Source organism: Aotus nancymaae, unplaced genomic scaffold (genome assembly GCF_030222135.1).
Source record: "Aotus nancymaae isolate 86718 unplaced genomic scaffold, 86718_ANA_hifiasm-v0.15.2.pri h1tg000041l, whole genome shotgun sequence".
NCBI classification, from domain to species: domain Eukaryota; kingdom Metazoa; phylum Chordata; class Mammalia; order Primates; family Aotidae; genus Aotus; species Aotus nancymaae.
In genome coordinates, this window is record NW_026988455.1 from 18,932,959 (window position 1) to 18,953,427 (window position 20,469).

The 20,469-nt window shown below is 36.0% G+C and overlaps 1 protein-coding gene and 1 long non-coding RNA gene across 6 annotated transcripts in view; one reads left to right on the forward strand and one right to left on the reverse strand.

The window, feature by feature from the left end:
- ZNF782 (zinc finger protein 782) overlaps positions 1-20,469 on the reverse strand; it is a 38,933-nt gene that overhangs the window by 5,035 nt on the left and 13,429 nt on the right. For 2 of the 5 annotated variants that reach the window (XM_012461927.3, XM_012461926.3), the window contains 2 exons: positions 14,801-14,902; positions 915-10,408 (listed from right to left, as the gene is read on the reverse strand). In XM_012461927.3, the coding sequence (XP_012317350.3) occupies positions 8,553-10,408; positions 14,801-14,902 (1,958 nt within the window). In that variant the 3' untranslated portion in view covers positions 915-8,552. Of the gene's footprint in view, positions 1-914; positions 10,433-14,800; positions 14,903-20,469 lie in introns of those variants that run through there. The other 3 variants (XR_001108886.3, XR_010337008.1, XM_012461925.3) reach the window with 3 other exon arrangements.
- On the forward strand, positions 72-19,104 carry LOC135268675 (uncharacterized). Its single transcript, XR_010337011.1, has 2 exons — positions 72-5,572; positions 15,100-19,104. It is a non-coding gene; the product is annotated as an uncharacterized LOC135268675 (long non-coding RNA).

Here is a 20,469-nt window from a genome sequence, read left to right on the forward strand (position 1 = left end):
TTACAGGCACGCGCCACCGTGCCCAGCTAATTTTTTGTATTTTTAGTAGAGACGGGGTTTCACCATGTTGACCAGGATGGTCTCGATCTCTTGACCTCGTGATCCACCCGCCTCGGCCTCCCAAAGTGCTGGGATTCAGGCGTGAGCCACCGCGCCCGGCCCGATTCTTTTCTTCAATTGCTGGAAAAGGTCTGTTTATGTGGCGAAACTCAGTCTTAGATTTACTTCATTGTTTCACACAAGTAGTGAGACTGTGGAGGAGGAAGGCGCAAGACCTAATATTCCTCCAAATCTGGAGGCTACAAAGATCAAGTAGGGACGTAGGAAGAGGAAGCAAAATTACATTTCTTTAGCATATACTAAGCATTAGACTTTATATTAGGTAACTGCTTCTCACACATTAGGCAGCATGTGAATCACATGTTATAATGCAGATTCTCAGTAGGCTTGGGCTCTAGCCTAATACACTCTCAGTGGTGTAACTGCTTCTCCTCGCCTGGAAACAAGAGGTAGGTATTTTTTTTTAAAATAAAATAAATATTTACATATTAAAAATGCTATAGTACTAATAAAAGTTTTCAATTTAAAACAGGAAAATTGTGGCTGGGCACGGTGGCTCATGCCTGTAATCCCAACACTTTGGGAGGCCGAGGTGGGCGGATCAACTGAGGTCAGGATTTAGAGACCAGCCTGGCCAATATGGTGAAACACTGTCTCTATTAAAAATGCTAAAATTAGCATGGCATGGGTACACGTGCCTGTAGTTCTAGCTACTCAGGAGGCTGAGGCAGGAGAATTGGTTGAATCCCGGAGGTGGAGGTTGCAGTGAGCTGAGATCACACCACTTCCCTCCAGCCTGGGTTACAGAGTGAGAATCTGTCTCAAAAAAAAAAAAAAGATGAAGTAGAAAATAGTTTTCTTTTTTTGCTATGCTAAGTATAAAATAATGGAATATTTTATGGATTTCCTGCATAATTCTATGGCAAATTTGTCTATCAGAACTTGAATATGATAGTTTTTAGTTGATTACTGAGTTATTTTCCTCTTGATTTAGTTCTGGTGCCTTCCAGATGCAAAAGCACATTTCTATTGCTTACTGACGTCATCAGTTATTTTGTAGTACAATCTTAGATTTGTGACTTCATTTATTAACTTCTATAATGGCAGATTCATTTTCTTTTCATGTAGATATTATAGAAAGGTTCACGAAAAGTAATTTTTTAAATATTTGCCTGTTATTACATGGTATAATTTTCTAATTTTTATATAGAAAAATACTATTTAATTTAAATTTAAATTTTTTATAATTTTATAAATCTAAAGCCAAACATATTGTTTAACACCAAATAGATAACTACCCACCAGGCTTTCTGTTTTTTTACAATTTATTGAATTAAATTCAATAAATTTGTTAATAATAAGCATTTATTAAATATTTACCTTGTACCAGGTGCCATCCTAGAAACTATTGATAACTTAATGATTAAACATGTTTTTAAGTTACCTGCAGGATAATAAATTATATAATCGAATGAACAACTAATGTAGCAGAAAGTATTAGATATGTTTACAGGTACAATAAGATTTTGAGTAAATAGGAATAAAAATAGCCAGCTTTATGTTAAATATGTACTGTAATATGTAAAGAGGAGTTGTTTTATGAATGGTTACCTAGACAGTGAGTTTGGATGTGAAGATAGGCATATATTTAACAATGAAACGGAATAGACAGCACAGAAGTAAACTGCCAAACTTAATCTCACTCCACAGTATTTGTTCTTAATGTTATTTCTGCTTGTAATGATTTCGAAGAAAAGATATTCAGGTAGCTTGCTTCTCCACTTCATTCAGACCTCTGTTCCAATGTCATGTCATCAGAGAGGTTTTCTCTAATAATCTTTCTTAAGCATCCTCCACTGCATCAAATTTTATCATTCATCCTGCTTTTGTCATCTTAGCACTTCTTATTGGAAGTAATTAATTTTTTGAAATTGCTCTACAAAAACATAAGCTCTATGTGAGTTTTATGTATGTTTTGTAAACCTCTCTTTTCTAGGATCCAGGTCAACACCCTCCTAAGAAGTGCTCATTGTTCGAGTTAATAAAAAATGTGTCAATAATAAATGGATGTTCAACAAATTATAGTTGATAACCCCCAGTCAAAAACTCCAAGTGCTTAAACAGATGAGTATTTAATACTATATGGACAGTTTATTACATTCAAAGTCATAACACCTAGATTGGTTGATAATTTAAGGACAAACATGTTTTTCATACCTTCTAATGCCTGGATATAAAGTATCATAAAGTTCTGAGATCCTAAGAATGATTAAAGCACAGCTCTGTATTTAAGGTATTCACAATCTAAGAAAATAGAAGACTAGGTGCACGTATATTCCTAACTGTGTAAAATCCCATGCCAGAAAACAGTACTTTTGAGGTCTGAGATTATATATATATTTTTCATACCAAGTTTCCTTACTCAATCTAGTACAAAAAAATCCCACCATCGTTGAGTTGTATTTACGCCTTATTTGTTGTCATGTTTCTTTTTATTTTGACAGATTACATCTGGCTATAATCACTCACCACGGGCAAAATTCTCTTTCCAAGTAGTAGCTTTACAAAAGGAAATTAAAATTCTGTTCCATGCTGATCATACCAGTGGTTTCTGCCTATTTATATCTAGCTTTCTTTAAAAATAAAATAAATAGATTCTTTGTTCTGCATTCCTAGATCTGGGTATTTTGCTCTTAGTCCTTGTTATTAGTCCAATTTCTTCAAAGTACATTTTGGAGATAAGACAAACTTTAGGCAACAATTTATTTTAAAATCCATCAGTTACTTGTTTTTATTTAAATAAGTATAAAATTATGTAGTTTCTACTTCATCTCACCCATCTCTAAGGACAACATTTATTATAATGCAAATTATCACTGTTGAGATACATCTTTTTATCTTTATAAAATAAAAATTATTAAGTATTCATTTTGTAAAATGCAATATCTTTGTGCCAGTCATTCAAGTAACACCAGTGCTAGGTTACTAATACCGTAATTGAATTTCTCTAAAATAGTAAGCTGTTAGGGCTAAGTGCCCAGTCGAAAACTTCCCATATGTCTCAATTGAAATGTGGCAGCTACACAGGACAGATAAACACATGAAACTTGAAGTCATATGAAACGCTGAACTTCTGCTTTCAAATGGGTAATTCAAAGCATCTAACTCTTTATTTAAAAATATGTATCAGTATATCTTGTTTTTGCAAAATATTCATGATTATCTCATTTAGCCTCTTGGGGAAAACCCAAGTAAAACCCATAGGGTAGGAGATCTTTACCTTTTATCAATTGTTTATAAAGATGTTTCAACATTTTATGCACTGGAATAAAGTTACATCGTAACTGTGACTCATTACAGTGCTACCAAATATGTGCAAAATCAAAATTGTAAGTCATAATTATCTAATAGCTCTTAGAGTTGGTTTGATTGCTTCAAGGAGCAAGTTAGTTATCACTTGCAGCAAAAGTATTTTTCATTGTTTGGGTTTCAGATTTCTTGAATTATTTGTCTTTTCACTGGTTTTAAATTTTTATTATCCTTGATATCCTAACAAAATGGAAATTTCTACTGAACAAAGATTGTGACTTTATACAGATTGAATATAACTGAATATGTGTATGTGTGTGCATTTTTTAGATTCTTTAGAATATTTAATTTACAAATATGCCTAATGCTTTTAGTATGTGCATGTGTATATAAAAGCATATGCATGTGTATATAAAAGTTTCATGTAAAATGAGTATAACAGATATTTTCTAATATTAGGGATTACCAAAGTATCAGTAATGCACTTTTAAAAAATAAAATCTGTGATAATTTGAGATTCAATTGTTCTATTATAATAAAAAACACCAAAACAAAATTCACAAAAGTTGATAATCACTGTCTATGAAGATTAGATTTTTTGGCAATTTTATTTGTGAAGGAACTATACATCTGGTGTGTAACTTCTATCTGGGAGTATAACAAAAAACCCAAGGTTGACAGTACTCCAGCTTAGTTCTGGATTCTTCAGACTTCTAGCAGAGAGAAGCTGGAGATGCATGAAGTCATGCAGGAACTTTTTGTGGAAAAGCAATTTTTTGGGAACTCAACAGTTATAAACTGGGCTAAGTCATGTTAGCCAGTTGACAGGAGAATAAAAGTCTTGAGATTTTAAATTTTTCAGAAACGATCTCATCAGAGAGTTTAAGAAAAATGGATGCTACTATAGTATGAGGAACTCCAACACCCCCACCACATCATGGCGGAATCTCCTTTTGGCCTAATTTATCTTTGTGTTTTATGAGTTATCTTTCTTTAGGCCCTTTTAAGGAACGTAGGCATTTATTTTGTTTTTTGTTGTTGTTTTTTTAAATAATACTGGTAAAATATTTAATGCCAATAATTACCTATTGCTCACTTATTAAGGAACTGACACAGATTAACTCAGAAAATTCCGTCAAAAAGGATTATAGGTAATTACCTGCATTATGGTGATGAGGAAACTGAGACATATTAAAGGAGAACTGACTCTCCCAGGTCACAGTCATATGGGAAGAAAGGGAATGAACACTCAAGCACTGATGTCAATAAGCCATTTAGTAAACTGAGAATCTACTAGGTCTCATAACATACAGGGGACCCTAAACTCACTTTTATTATTTTAAGAGTTAACTGTATAGAAGTGTACTTTATGCAATGTATACAAATTTTTAGTATATTTTGATGGGTTCTAAAAATTTATACAGCTTTGTAAACATCACCATTTATATATGGAACATTCCATCATAAAAAATTCCTTTCTTCCTCTCACCAGTGGATCCTCACACCCCACTGCTCCCAGCCTTAGGCAATGAATGGTCTACTTTCTTTCTATCCCTCTAGATTAGATGTCTTTCCCTAGGATTTTATATAAATAGGATAGAATACAGTCTACCCTCTTGTGCCTGGCTTCTTTTGCTCAGCACAATCTTAAGATTTATCAGTGTTGCTGCATGCATTAGGAGCTCCTTCTTTGTATTGCTGTATTCCATTAGACAGTAATATTACTGTTTATATACTTTTCTGTTGATATTCTAATTATTTACAATTTGGGGTTGAGTAAAGATTCTATGAACATTTGCATATAATTCTTTGTGTTCTCTGGGGTAAATGCCTAGAATGAAAATTGCTGGTTGTCAGTAAGGTATTGTTATCTTTACAAGAAACTATGAAGTGGATGTGTATTGCTATCACACAAACATGCACTTTCTTGCTGACCAAAGCTTTGGACATTGTTTCTAGTATTTATTTGCCAACTATATATCTTTAGTGAAATATCTATTTTAACATTTTCCTTTTTTGGCCCATTATAACTGCATTGTCTGTATTATAAACATTCTTTATTTTTCCTTTAAGAGACAGAATCTTGCTCAGTTGCCCAGGCTGGAGTACAGTGGCATGATCATAGCTCACCACAGCCTCAAAGTCCTGGGCACAAGCAATCCTCCCACCTCAGCCTCCCAAGAAGCTAGGACTAGGACTACAGGTATGTGTCACTATGCTTCATTATTTTTTGTAGAGATGAGGTCTCATTATATTGTCCAGGATGACCTTGAACTCCTGGCTTCAAACAATCCTCCTGCTTTGGCCTCCTGAAGTGCTGGGATTACACAGGTGAGCCACCATACCCAGTCAGTTTCTTTTGTTTTCTTACATAAATTTTGAACTTTAGGTGATTTTGTTTGGATCTGTGATTTATTTTGAATAAGTCTTAAATTATGGCGTAAAGATCAAGTTGCATTTACAATATATAAGTATCATTATTGATACAGTTTGGCTGTGTCTCCACCAAAATCCCATCTTGAATTGTAATCCCTATAATCCCTGCATGTCAAGGGTGGGACCAGCTAGAGGTAACTGTATCATGGGGGCAGGTTTCCCCATGCTGTTCTTGTGATAGTGAGTCTCATCAGATCTGATGGTTTTATGGCATCTGGCATTTCCCCTGCTTGCACTCACTCCATCCTGCTGCCCTGCAAAAAAGGTGCCTGCTTCTCTTTTGCCTTGTGCCGACTGTAAGTCTCCTGAGGCCTCCTCAGCCATGTGGAACTGTGAGTCAATTAAATCTCTTTACAAATTACTCAGTCTCGGGTATTTCTTCATACCAGTGTGAGAATGGTCTAATACAATTATCTTAGCATCATTTTTGAAAATAATAATCATTTTCCCAGCAAATTACCCTGGAACATTTGTCAAAAAACAACTGATGATGTTCAGTTATAACTCAGAGAAATAGAGAGCAGGAAAGAGCACTGCTTCTATCCATAAACCAAGAAGACAGTTGGGAAGACTTTAACTTTTCTTCAATACACCAGGTATCTGAGGTCACAGAGCAAAAAAAAAACTATCTTGAAAACTAGGTGGTCGTAGAGAGAAACGAAGATCCAAGCAGTTGTTTAACTGAGAGAAAGAATGCCAAATGCCATATAAAGTGACTCCAGTGGGAAAACTAGACAACATGCATTATCAGATAACTGTGGCAAAGAGGTAAAAACTATAATAAAATTTAAGTGCTAAAAATGAAAAACAAAGCACCATAAATGAAGAATGCCTTCCAAGGGTCCATTATTACACTCAACACTGCTAGGAAAGAATCAGTGATACAAATTATATATATATATGCATATATATGTAATTTCCTTATATATTTGTGTGTGAGACACACACACACAGAGGGAGAGAGAGAGGGGGAGGGGGGGAGAGAGAGAGAGAGAGAGAGAAAGAGAGAAATGTATTGGTGACACTGGCTTCTTTGAAAAGAGGCAGTTTAGTAACAATGGCCTTTACTAGACAGACATGTTAGAAGGCAGCAGGAGAAAGGGAATGTGATATCAGATATTTTCTGTAAAAGGTCTGTTATTAATACTCATGTGGCAAATTGTAGCTGATGTCAGAGTAGTTATAAAGCAAGAAGAACACAATTCTCTTACAGTAATGTTGAGTTCTAAGATACATAAAACAAATACCTGGTAAGTAGCATGCACATATACAAACAATCAATAACTCGCAAAATATTCACATATTTGCGACGCTGCTTTTCAGTTTATGCAGTTTATTTCTTGTTCATTTTAGGCTTTTTATGATAGTGAATGTCTATCAATATGTTACTTCATTAAAGGTTTTGATATTATATATGAAACAACAGTTCTCATATAGCAATATCTAGATAAAGGCTATCACTTACCTTTCTCAAACTGATAGATTTTCCCCTTGTAACAAGCTCTGATATAAAATACGATAATTTTTGAAAACCTTTACACATTCAAAACTAAATTATCAAATATTTAATGGGATTTTGGGAATGTATGTGTGACTGTGTGTCTGTGTGTGTGAAGAATTTCCTCCATTTGTTAAAATGTCAGATTTCGTCTGATATTACCTGACTGATGTGGAAGACTTGGAGATAGAAGCTATGGTCATTCAGGATGCTGTCAGAGGTTTATCCTATGTGACTTTTCTGACATACACTGAGTTCAGATATCCTGAAAAATCATACTTAGATGTTTTATTACGTGAGTGTTGTTGAGTTTCTGTCAGTATCAAGTATACCCAAACCTTCAGAAGCTCAGGAGGGAACAAATTTATTTCCTCACTGCAAAAAGTCCAACTGTGTACTTGGAGGAGAAAACTCCATGCCACAGGGTCCTTCTCTGACCTTGATTCCTACAATCTTGTTTTCCATCGTCACAGCCTGAGTCCCAAGGTTTTCCTCTATTTCATTCTAATGAGGGATAGAAGAAAATATTGACAATTTGACTGATGTATGTAAGACCTGTCTGTAATTGACCCCCATATTCCACTAGCTAGAGGGTAACAATATGACCCCATTTAGATGATAGAGTGGTTGAGCATTTAGGCCAGGTGTGGCATGAGGGAGAAGTGAAAATGATTACTAGTAAACATTTCAATAATTATTATATAGGGATTACCTCTGTGTAAGTTAAAATGAGGGTTGACATGGAAGAATAATTTCCCACATCCATTATCTTCGTTTCTTGCTTAATATACTATGAGGTCTCTGCTGTACTGACTTCCGGCTAAAGTTTATCACACACTTATTATATTCTAGCTTTTCTCATTGTGTGACTTCTTTGATTATGAATGAGTTTGACCGTTGGCACAAAGTTTTCACATTTTTATTACTTTCTCAGAGCTTTTCTGCAGCATGAGTTTTCTGAGGAATGAGTTCACAAAAGTATTTTCCATATTCATTATCTTTATAGGGTTTCTTTGCTGGGTGAGCTCTCTAATATCCATGGAAGATTGTGCTCTGGCTGAAAGAATTTCCATGTAAAATACATTTCAACAATTTATCTCCTAAGTTCTTTGATGTTTGGTGGAGGCTGAAATTGTAGAGGAACGTACAATGCTCACTACATTAACAGTTCTCTCCTGTGGGTTCATTTATGTATTGTGAGGTTTGATTTCCAGCTCAGAGCTTTTTCATATTCTTTATATGCACATGTTTAATCCCCTGAGTGGGCTTTCTGATGTTCTCTAAGGCTTGATTTTTGACTGAAAGTTTTCCCGCATTTATCACACTTATAGGGTTTCTCCCCTGTGTGAGTTCTTTGATGTACTCTGAGATTTGATTTCTGACTGAAAGCTTCCCCACACTGATTACAATTATATGGTTTCTCCCCAGTGTGAGTTCGCTGATGTTTTCTTAGGACTGACTTCTCACTGAAAGCTTTTCCACATTCATTACATTCATAGGGCTTCTCCCCAGTGTGAGTTCTCTGATGCCCTCTGAGATTTGATTTCTGCCTGAAAGTTTTCCCACATTCCTCACATTTATAAGGTTTCTCCCCAGTATGAGTTCTGTGATGGACTCTAAGGTTTGATTTTTGACTGAAAGCTTCCCCACAATGATTACATTTATAGGGTTTTTCCCCTGTGTGAATTCTATGATGTCCTCTGAGTTGTGATTTCTGACCAAAAGCTTTTCCACACTGATTACATTTGTAGGGCTTCTCCCCTGTGTGTGTTCTATGATGTTTTCTTAGGCCTGATTTCAGTTTGAAAGCTTTCCCACATTCATCACATTTATATGGTCTTTCCCCTGTGTGAGTTCTTCGATGATTCCTTAGGCCTGACATATGGCTGAAAGATTTCCCACATTCACTACATTCAAAAGGTTTCTCCCCTGTGTGAGTTCTCTGATGTACTATGAGGATTGACTTATAGTTAAAAGACTTCCCACATTCATTACATTCGAATGGTTTCTCTCCTGTGTGGGTTCTCTGGTGTATTCTTAGGCCTGACTTTGCACTGAAAGCTTTCTCACATCCATCACATTTATATGGTTTCTCTCCTGTGTGAATTCTCTGATGTTTTCTTAGGCGTGACTTCTCACTGAAGGCTTTCCCGCATTCATGACATTCATAGGGTTTCTCCCCTGTGTGACTTTTCTGAGGCCAAGTCAAGCGTGAATTCATAGAGCAGGATTTTCCACATTCATTACACTCATAGGGTTTTGCCCTTATGTGAGCTTTCTGATGTACACTGAAAGTTGACTGGTAGCTGAATGTCTCTGTACATGTGTTATAATCAGATGATTTATCTGTTGCATGAGTTCTCTGATGCACTGGGAGGGCTGAATTATGGTTGAAACTTTTTCCATATTCAAAGGGTTTCATCCCTATATGAATTCTATGATGTTCTCTAATGTGTGACTTTGGGCTGAAAGATTTCCCTTCTGTATCAGTTTTGTGAGTGATCCTACAGAAACAATTTCCAGTATCTTTAAACTCACAGTGACTCTTCTCTTGATGAATGTTCTGAGGAATAATAAAGGTTGATTTCTCATATTTGTTTTCCCCAAATTTATTGAAGTTGTAAGATTTTCCTTTATGGTGGGTACTATTAGATGTAACAAGGGCAGCCTTTTCAAGAAAAGCTTTTCTACTTTCATTATATTCAAAATCTTTCCCCAAAGTCTGAATTATCTGATGTTGAATAACTTTCTCCTTATGACTGAGGGTTTTCACAATTTTACTGTAAGTGAAAGATTTCTCTTGAGTGTTAGTTCTGCCATCCTTAATATTGATGAGCCATTTGTCACATACATTATGCTCATGAGCCTTTTCTTTTGAATATTGACAGTGTGGGGCCAATGGGCTCAGACTCTGGTAAGCAAACCCCGCAGTGTCACATTTACAAGGCATCATTCTGGCAGGAAAAATGTTTATGTTCTTACTATGTGGTTTTCCTGAAATTTCTTGCTCTGCAGTCAATAATTTATTGGTGAATAAAACTTGCCACAAATGTTTGCCTTGATTTTCTTGACTCTTCTCTGAGATTTCATCAGGTTGGGAGTCTTCTAAAAATGATAAAATTAAACAAACTTTATGATATTTAACACATTTTTTATGGAATGGAATATACATCTATATATGTGCCCTATTATGTATTTGATTCCTTAGTTTCTGGCTCAGTCTCCCAGCAATAAAGTAATTTCAAGTACACATTCCCTGTATTCCCTTTTTAGTTTAAAATTTCTTTTTGTAGTAGAAAAAGCAATCGGAAACAAATATACATATGTATTTGGCATCTTAAAACAGAATTTCAAAATTGAATAGAGAAGAATGAAATGACTAAAAATGGTGTATATGTAAGAGCACTGGATCCTGGGAACAGGCAAATCAGAGAATGGGATGAATAAAAAAAGGATTATCAACATGAAGTAGATAGTAACAACAAAAATCAATGGATTAGTGGTTTTATCTGAGACAGGGTTTGCCTTAGGGAGTAACACTAGTCTAGATTCTTAAAGAAATATAAATTGCAATGGTAGGATAATCATTAGCCTATAATAGTCCATTGGAGCTCCATTTCCATTCTACACATCAACACAAAATCAATTTATAATGGCACCAATTTCCTCATGTTAAAAGAAATAGTACTATAGACCACATTTTAATTCTGTCTGTAGTATCATCAAAGGAACACAAATGTGTAAGTGGAAACATAAAATAGATGGGAATTAAAGTCATTTTTCTACCTAAATTGGATTCACTGCTCTGCCCTAGCTCTGGTGACTTCGTTTATTCTATCAGGGTTGTTCAATACTGAATTCTTTTTGTTTTTTGTCTTTCTGTCTCCCACTCTACTCCCAGGAGTAGAGTTGTGTGATCTCGGCTCACTGCAACCTCTGCCTTCTGGGCTCAAGCAATTCTCCTGTCTCAGCCTCCTGAGTAGCTGGGATTACAGGCATGTACCACCATGCCCAGCTAATTTTTATATTTTTAGTAGAGACAGGGTTTTGCCATGTTGGCCAGGTTGGTCTCAAACTCCTGACCTTAGGTGATCTGCCAGTCTCGGCCTCCCAAAATGCTAGGATTACAGGCGTGAGCCACCTTACCCAGCCAATAGTGAATCTTTTTAGATCCTCAAATCTTAACTTTTGTCTTTTCAGTTTGCTCACTCATTTCCCCCAAACAAGTCTTGTTTTTGTCTAATCCTTAATTCTCCTTTCCATCTACTTTTTAACATTGCTAGTTTTTACTGACTGTGAGAACCTTAAGGATCATATATTTTAACCTGGGGTTAGAAACTTTACAAGTATTCTTTATATTTATTTATCATAAATTTATTGTGTATATTTGACTGCTGTTGTCTTACTGCTACCCACATTCCATGCAAAAATGTCAGCCCTGTGCTAAAAATATTCCAAGGCCTTAAATACACTGCCCTAGTACCCTGAGTGATATTCAAGAAAAGGAGATTTTACACTAACCTCAGGCTTATTACATGTTCTAGCTCTCATTGCAATAGCTCACAGTCTTTTCTGCTCTAGGCTTGACAGGATATCATCAGCAAATAGTTTTTCTCTATTTTTCTAAAATAATAATAAGATTATTTTCAGCAATAATCTTATATTCTTTCCCTGAACCACTCTGCTTTTTAGCCTTAGACCTATGTAGACTCTAGATGCCCTTCAGGCAATGCAAAGCATTTCCCAAACTACATGCACAAATAAGGCTTCTTGTGTCTTCCCACAAACGTAAGGAACATTTATTTAAAATCTGAAAGTAATTACTGTCTATATTATTCATTTTAACAAGGGATATATGGATAGTACTCATATATCTGACATGATTTTTTAAGCAAGTTACCATGATTCAAATTAGGAAGCATTTTAAAACTTACAGCATCTGCACAGTTAAATGGCATTTTCTCTTTCTTGATTGTATGTAAAATAGTTCACTTTTTAATCAATAGCAAAATTATTTTAAGCAGCTTTGTTCTCTTTTCCAAAATACAAGCTTCATTCTGATATACTTTATATTCTGTAATATAAATGAAGTCAGTGACTCTTAAAAAGCAGTGTGCCTCAAAATTACCTCCTCTCTCCTACACAAGTGCTCAGACCCAATGCTAACCTACACTTGATTATTCAAAAGTCTCAGAAATTTGACTTGCGTGTTTGCATTTAGGGATAATGTTGTTTGAATGAATCAATCTGAAATACCTCTACCAAGTGGCTTTGAAGTTAATATGCAATATTATTAAAAATACTTAATGTTATATTGCATGGACTCAATATATGGAAGAGCAAAGCAGAGAACCATTCTTTTTAGTGGATTATAATCCAGGTGGGAATGGAGCTCATTCAATAACTGTGTGATCTCTTGCACAGTGTTTCACTTTGTTTTAATACATCTATCAAAGATTGTAATTTTACAGAAAGAAGATATAAAGCATACACGAAAGTATTCCAAACTGTACCACAGAAGAAGGAATTTAAATCAAAACTTTAAATGAGTAATAGTGCTTTCCACCTTTTTCTAGTTGAGATTATCTATTTTAATCAATTATTTTTATTCCAAGAACCACTTTTGGCTTTAAAATTTATACTACTGTAGTCTTATTTTTATTACATCTTAAACTTTCTCACTTTTAAAAACAAGTATATAAGACTAAAATCTTTGTCTCTCTCTCTCGACACGGTTTTCACCATGTTGGCCAGGCTGGTCTCGAACTCCCGACCTCCGGTGATCCACCCACCTCGGCCTCCCAAAGTGCGTGGATTATAGGCATGAGCCACAACGCCCGGCCGACTAAAAGTTTTTTCTAAGCACTGCTTTATCTATATCCCAAAGGTTCTAATATGCATATTTTTTACCTTTGAAATTTTCTGGATATTGGACAATTTTGATTTTCATTTACTCTTTGATTAAATATGTTTTTAAAGATATATAGATAGATAGATTCCGTATTGATTTTAAGATAGAGATACTTTAATTCTTCTCATATTGTTTGCAATTTATAGTTTTACTGGACAATAATATTTTTACTTTGTGGAATTTATTGATATTTGCATGAAATATTTTTATATATTGTTAATGTCCCATGGTCATTTTAAAGAGGGTTATTCTTTGTTTCCGGAGTAGAGTTTTGAAAGACATATCAGAATCATGTTTTAAAAATGTGTTATTTATAACTTCTAGCGCAGGAGTCAGTAAAATATTTCCATGAAGGGCCAGAGAGTAAATGCTTCCCACTGCACTGATCATGTGGTCTCTGTTGCAACTACTCAATTCTGCCTTGTAACATGAGCACATAAATGAATAGCTATGGCTGTGTTCTAGATAAATCTTTCCTGACGAAAATAGGCAGCAGGTAGAATCTCACCTTTGTCCTCGTTTGCTGAGCACTAGTCTAGGATCTTAGCTGTGATCCACTGGCTCTGGTATGAAATCAAAGAGGTAAATTAAAGTCTATGCTACCTAATATGTTTCCTTGTTTCCTCAGAACACTTGCAGTTTTTTGTTTTATGAAACCTGATAATTTAGTGCACAAATATTCAAAACACTTAAATATATTTTAAAATTGTCTACTTTAAAAATATCCTTTTAAAACTGTCTACTTTAGCATTATCAAAATGTTGTTTCTCTTCTCTGCTTTTTGACCTGAATTTAACTTTAGTGTTAGTGAGCTACTGAGTTTATAAAAAGAAGAGCTAAAGTATAGGATAAAGTATTCCAAGATTATGTTATGTAAGTAGGAATTTAAAGCAAATAAACACTGAATTATTTTAGTTTATTGCCTTAGCAATTCATAACCGTATTTTGAACTCAACAAATTATTTTTTAAATGTACCTCTTTAACAAAATCTAATAGCAATCTCTCTTAGTAGGTGAATTTATTCCACTTACATTAGTTGATATGGCAAATATGTTTATCTTACTCTATATTATGCCAGGGATTTGCATAGCTTTTATGTACACAGGAGTTGATACATCAGGCCTCAGACGGCTGTTCTTAGAAAGGCTTTCTTCAAAGATTTGCCCTTAGCTGGTATCTAGAAACAAGATTCCCATAACTGCTGGGGAGCTCACTATGCTAGTTCTGTACAAATGAGAGAGAACAGCAGTTTTCCATCTTGAAATCTGGAATTTTGGTAGACAGAGGGTGTCTACATGGTTAGCCCACAATAAAAACCCTGGGCACCAATTCTGGGGAGAAAACATTTCACGTGTGTTTTCAGAATTCATTGCTTAGGGAACTGTGCTTGGGGAACTTTATGAACTCTCAGAAACTTGTTGTTTGTTTCCTATGAACTTTGCCCCATGTACCTTTTATCTTTGCTGATTTTTCTTTGTATCTTTTCACTGTATAAATTTTAACCATTATTATGACTATATGCTGAATTGTGTGAGTCCTCTTAGTGAATCAATGAACCTTCTGCTCATTGAATTCAATAACTCACCTGGGGAGGTCCTGCTTAGAAATCCTTTCTCTTTCTCTAATAACCATGGATCTTCTCCTTGCTCCAACGTGAAGATCAGTTCTGGTTTTGTAAAGCAGCATCCTATAAATGGGAAATAATTTATCAATTGCATTACTTGCATAGGTCCTACTGTTTATGAATGTGAAAAAGGTACAACTTTTGTCTACACAAAAGCTATGCAAATTCAGCTAGGCATATTAAGGGTGCTCACCGGACCTTCTTTGGGGAAATAACAACAAAAAACATTTTATTTTCTTACTTTTTCTTTTCTTTTTTAGATACAGGGTCTCTACGTCACTCAGTCTGAAGTGCAGCGGTGCGACCATGGCTCACTGCAGCCTCAGACTCCTGGGGTCAAGTAATCCTCCTGCTTCAGCCTCCTGAGTAGCTGGGACTACAGGTGTGTACCACCACACCTGGCTAATTTTTTTAAGTTTTTTTTTTTTTTTTGTAAAGACAGAGTCTTACTATATTACCTAGGCTAGTCTCGAACTCCTGGCCTCAAGCAATCCTCTCACCCTGGCCTCCCAAAGTGCGGTGGCATGAGCCACTGCACCTGGCCAAAAAACATTTTCTTATTCTCATAAATGATCAATCTCCTTGAACTCCTAAACTGCAGACCTAAATAACATAAAATTCAAAAATGGCCAATGTCTTGGGTGTCAAGGAAGAGATTTCATGAGAACTTCCACATATGGCCATTATAGGGCAAAAGGAACTGATTTACTGCTCCATAACATACCTCTAAAAAAACCATACAAAATATAAAAAATGGTAATTAGGTTTTAGCCAAGAGGCAATGCAGATGGTGAGTCAGGAGGATTGTCTGAGGCTAGGAGTTCAAGACCAGCCTGGGCAACACATAGAGAGACTGGAAAATAATAAACAGAGTTATCTGTGACCTGTGGTTAAATAAATGTGTAGTCTAACATATATGTAATCAGCATTCCAGAAGAAAAAAAGGAAAAAAAATGTTGAAGAAACAGTGGTCAAAATTTTCCAATTTTAGTGATGTGTATAAACTGTCAAATCCAAGAAGCTAAATAAATGCCAAGAAGAAACATAAAGAAAATCACACCAAATGTACATTATGATCAAATTGCCAAAAAGTGCTGAAAAAAGTAAATTTTATGCAGACGGAAAAAAGACGTACAGAAGAACAAAAAGAATTAAAGCTGACTTCTTGTTAGAAATTTTAGTCTGGAAGACAATGAAGTGACACTTAAAGTACCGAAAGAAAAAACAAAATCAACCTAAAATTCTATACTTAGCAAAGTTAAGATATTTCAGATTAAAAAAAAAAAAAAAGACTAGCGGGCCTCCTGCCGCGCCCAGGTATGGATCCAGGTCCGGGTCCCCCTGCTCCGAGCGCGCTCTAGGGGAGGCTCGGAGGGACATGGCCGAGGGCCAGAAACATTCCGCGCGTGGACCAGCCGGGCCGGGGCGATGCTGTGGGTGCGGTGTATGCGCGGCTGGAGACACGGCGTGGAGGCGGTACACTACATCGGGTCTCGGCTTGGAGGAACCTTCACAGGATGGGTGCAGTGAACTTTCCAGAGCACCCAGGCAGCTACAGCTTCCTCCCGGAACTCCTGTGCAGCAGACGACAAGGCTACTGAGCCTCTGCCCAAGGACTGCCCTGTCTCTTCTTACAACGAATGGGACCCCTTAGAGGAAGTGATAGCGGGCAGAGCAGAAAACACCTGTGTTCCACCATTCACCGTGGAGGTGAAGGCCAACACATATGAAAAGTACTGGTCATTTTATCAAAAGCATGGCGGGCATTATTTTCCCAAAATCATTTGGAAGAGGCTGTTGCTGAAATTGAAGAAATGTGCAATATTTTAAAAATGGAAGGAGTGACAGTGAGGAGGCCTGACGCCATTGACTGGTCATTGAAGTATAAAACTCCTGATTTTGAGTCTACGGGTTTATACAGCGCAATGCCTCCAGACATTTCTAAAACAAAGTTTCAGCAAAGAAAGAGAAGATATATGAAGTAGGTATTTTAGAGTTGAAAAATAACTAAATACTCAGTGGATGGGTTCAACAACAGAATGAAGAAGACAGAGGAAAGAATCCATGAATTTTAATATAGAAGAGTAGAAACTACCTAATCTGAACAAAGAAAACAGACTAAAGCCAAAGAGACCTGTGAGACTATAATACATATCTAATAACCGTGTTAGTGATTGCCATGAGTTAAGGGATAGTAAAAGGAGTTGGGGTGACTTTATATAAAGGGGCAGGACAAAGCTCTTTGTGGTGACTCAGTAGTTCTGTTTACTTGACTGTAGTTGTGGTTACATCAATCTGTACATACGACAAATAACACAGAACTATATACCTGTTGGCCAATGTGAACTTCCTGATGCTGACATTGTACTACAGTTGCATAAGATGTATCTCTTGGAACGCTGAAGCATTTAGAAAATTGCTGTCTTCTTAGAAGACTGACACGTAACATCACTCTGTTACCAATAATTTTCTGTGCTCTGAAGTCTACTTTTTCTGATATTAACATAGCCAATCCTACTTTTTTATGGCAATGTTCCATGGTATACCTTCTTCTATTCTTTTTTTTTTTTTTTGAGACGGAGTTTCGCTCTTGATACCCAGGCTGGAGCGCAATGGCGCGATCTCGGCTCACCGCAATCTCCGCCTCCTGGGTTCAGGCAATTCTCCTGCCTCAGCCTCCTGAGTAGCTGGGATTACAGGCACGCGCCACCATGCCCAGCTAATTTTTTGTATTAGTAGAGACGGGGTTTCACCATGTTGACCAGGATGGTCTCGATCTCTTGACCTCGCGATCCACCCGCCTCGGCCTCCCAAAGTGCTGGGATTACAGGCTTGAGCCACCGCGCCCGGCCACCTTCTTCTATTCTTTTACTTTCAATCTACCTATAATTTTTAAAGTGAATTTCTTGTAGATGGCATTTAGGTGAATTTTAAAAACCAACTCTTTCAATCTATATTATTATATTATACTTTAAGTTCTGGCGTCCATGTGCAGATGTGCATGTTTGTTACATAGGTATACATGTGCCATGATGGTTTGCTACACCCATCCCCCTGTCATCTACATTAGGTATTTCTCCTAATGTTAGCCCTCCCCAATCACCCCACCCCGTCCTATTCCTCTCCTAGACTCCCCATCCCACAACAGGCTGTGGTGTGTGATGTTCCCCTTCCTGTGTCCATGTGTTCTCATTGTTCAACACCCACCTATGAGTGAGAACATGTGGCGTTTTCTGTTCTTGTGTTAGTTTGCTGAGAATGATGGTTTCCAGCTTCACCCATGTCCCTGCAAAGGACATGAACTCATCCTTTTTTATGGCTGCATAGTATTCCAGGGTATATATATGCCACACTTTCTTTATCCAGTCTATCTTTGATGGACATTTGGGTTGGTTCCAAGTCTTTGCTATCGTGAACAGTGCCGCAATAAACATACATGTGCATGTGTCTTTATAGCTGAATGTTTTATAATCCTTTGGGTATATACCCAGTAATGGGATTGCTGGGTCAAATGGTATTTCTAGTTCTAGATCCTTGAGGAATCGCCACACTGTCTTCCACAATGATTGTACTAATTTAAACTCCCACCAACAGTGCAAAAGTGTTCCTATTTCTCCACATCCTCTCCAGTATCTGTTGTCTTCTGATTTTTTAATGATCACCATTCTAACTGGTGTGAGATGGTATCTCAATGTGGTTTTGATTTGCATTTCTCTAATGACCAGTGATGATGAGCTTTTCTTCATATGTTTGTTGGCTGCATAAATGTCTTCTTTTGTGAAGTGTCTGTTCATATCCTTCGTCCACTTTTTGATGGTGTTGTTTTTTTCTTGTAAATTTGTTTTAGTTCTTTGTAGATTCAATAATATATATTCACTTGGTCCACTTCCACATCTTGCACCATATTCCTTCTTGCTTTCTTTGTTCCAGGTGTACTGGTTCTTTTTTAGGACTCCGTACTCACTATCTTCTCTTCTACCGGGGTCTCTGTGCTTGTACTTTTCTATGCTTAGAATGTTCACATTTCCTTATTTAGCTTATACTTAGACTTCCTTAGAGCTTTCCTCAAGCACCACTTATCACTTTCTTTGAATTTGAAAATTTTCTTTTAAAAAGCAAATTCAGTAAACCCCTCCCCTCATATATCCTTCACCCAGCTTCAAAAACTATCACAATTTTTTTAATACAAATGTTTTCTTGACTTCAGAAACTCAAATTACCCTATGAAAATTGAGGCTGTGCTATTAAATAACCTGAGAACTGCATTGGTGTTTATCAAATAGTGGATATTAACTAGTTGTTAAGTTTTAATTGCATTTCTTCACAGTCTCATACTGTGTGAATGAATGTTCAAAGAGGAAGAAATATTAGAAGACATAAATAAGAGACATGTCTTAGTAACCTGATATGCAATTTGTATGATACAGTTAAAGCAGTGCTGAGTTTTTAATGGCACTAAATGTGTACATTAGAAAAGAAGAAAAGTCTCAAATTAATAGTCCATGATCTCACAATAAAAGACTAGACAAAGAAGAACACAATAACATAAGCAAAAGAAAAAGTAGAAAGTAGAAATTAATTAAATTAAAAAAAAATCAAAGAGAAAAATCAATGAGAGAAAAATCTGGTTGACTAAAAAGAGCAGTAACATTGTAAAACTTCTAGGAAGAGTGAACAAAAAAATAAAAGAGCAAGAAGACAGAAATGACCAATATAAAGAAGAAAACAGGTCTATAAATACAGACCCTCAAGACATCAAAATGATAATAATGGAATGGTCTGAATATCTTTACACATATAAACCTGACAACTTGGATAAAATGGACTAATTGTTAGAAAAGCAAAAATACCACAATTCACCCAATAGAAATAATTTGAGTATGCATATATATGACTTAAAGGAATTGATTTGTAAAACTCCCCAAAAAGATGTCTGTAGGCCCAGATGGTTTCATCAGATAACTCTACCAAACATTTAATGAAGAATAAACACCACTCCTATACAACTTCTTACAGAAGATTGGAAGGAACACTTTTCAACTACTTTTATGAGGCCAGACTTATCCTGATATGAAAACTAGACAAAGGTAGTACAAAACTACAGACTGATTTCCCTCATAAGTGCAAAACTACTTAACAACGTATTAGCAAATAGAATCAAACAATAAATAAAAAGAATTCTATGATATTACCAAGTAAGGTTTATTCCAAGTATGCAAGGCTGTTTCAATATTTAAAAACTAGTCCACATTAATGTAGTAATGAAGAAAAACCATGTAATCACAGTAGATACATAAAAAGTAATTGACAAGATTCAATATCCATTTGTAATCAATATTCTCAGAAAACTAGGAATACAGTAGGAGTTCCTCCATTTGATGAAGAATATCAACAAAGGACCTGCTAAGATCATTTGGTGAAAGACGAGATGCTTTCCCCTTAAGGTTGTGAACAAGGCAAGGATGACTACTCTTACTACTCTTATTCTACAGTGCTAGAAGTCCTAGCCAGTGTAATACAGCAAGAAAAGGAAATAAAAAGCATACAGATTAGAAAGGAAGATAGTAAACTGACCCTATACATAGATGACATGATACCTTATGTTAAAAAAAAAAACCCAAGCAATCTAC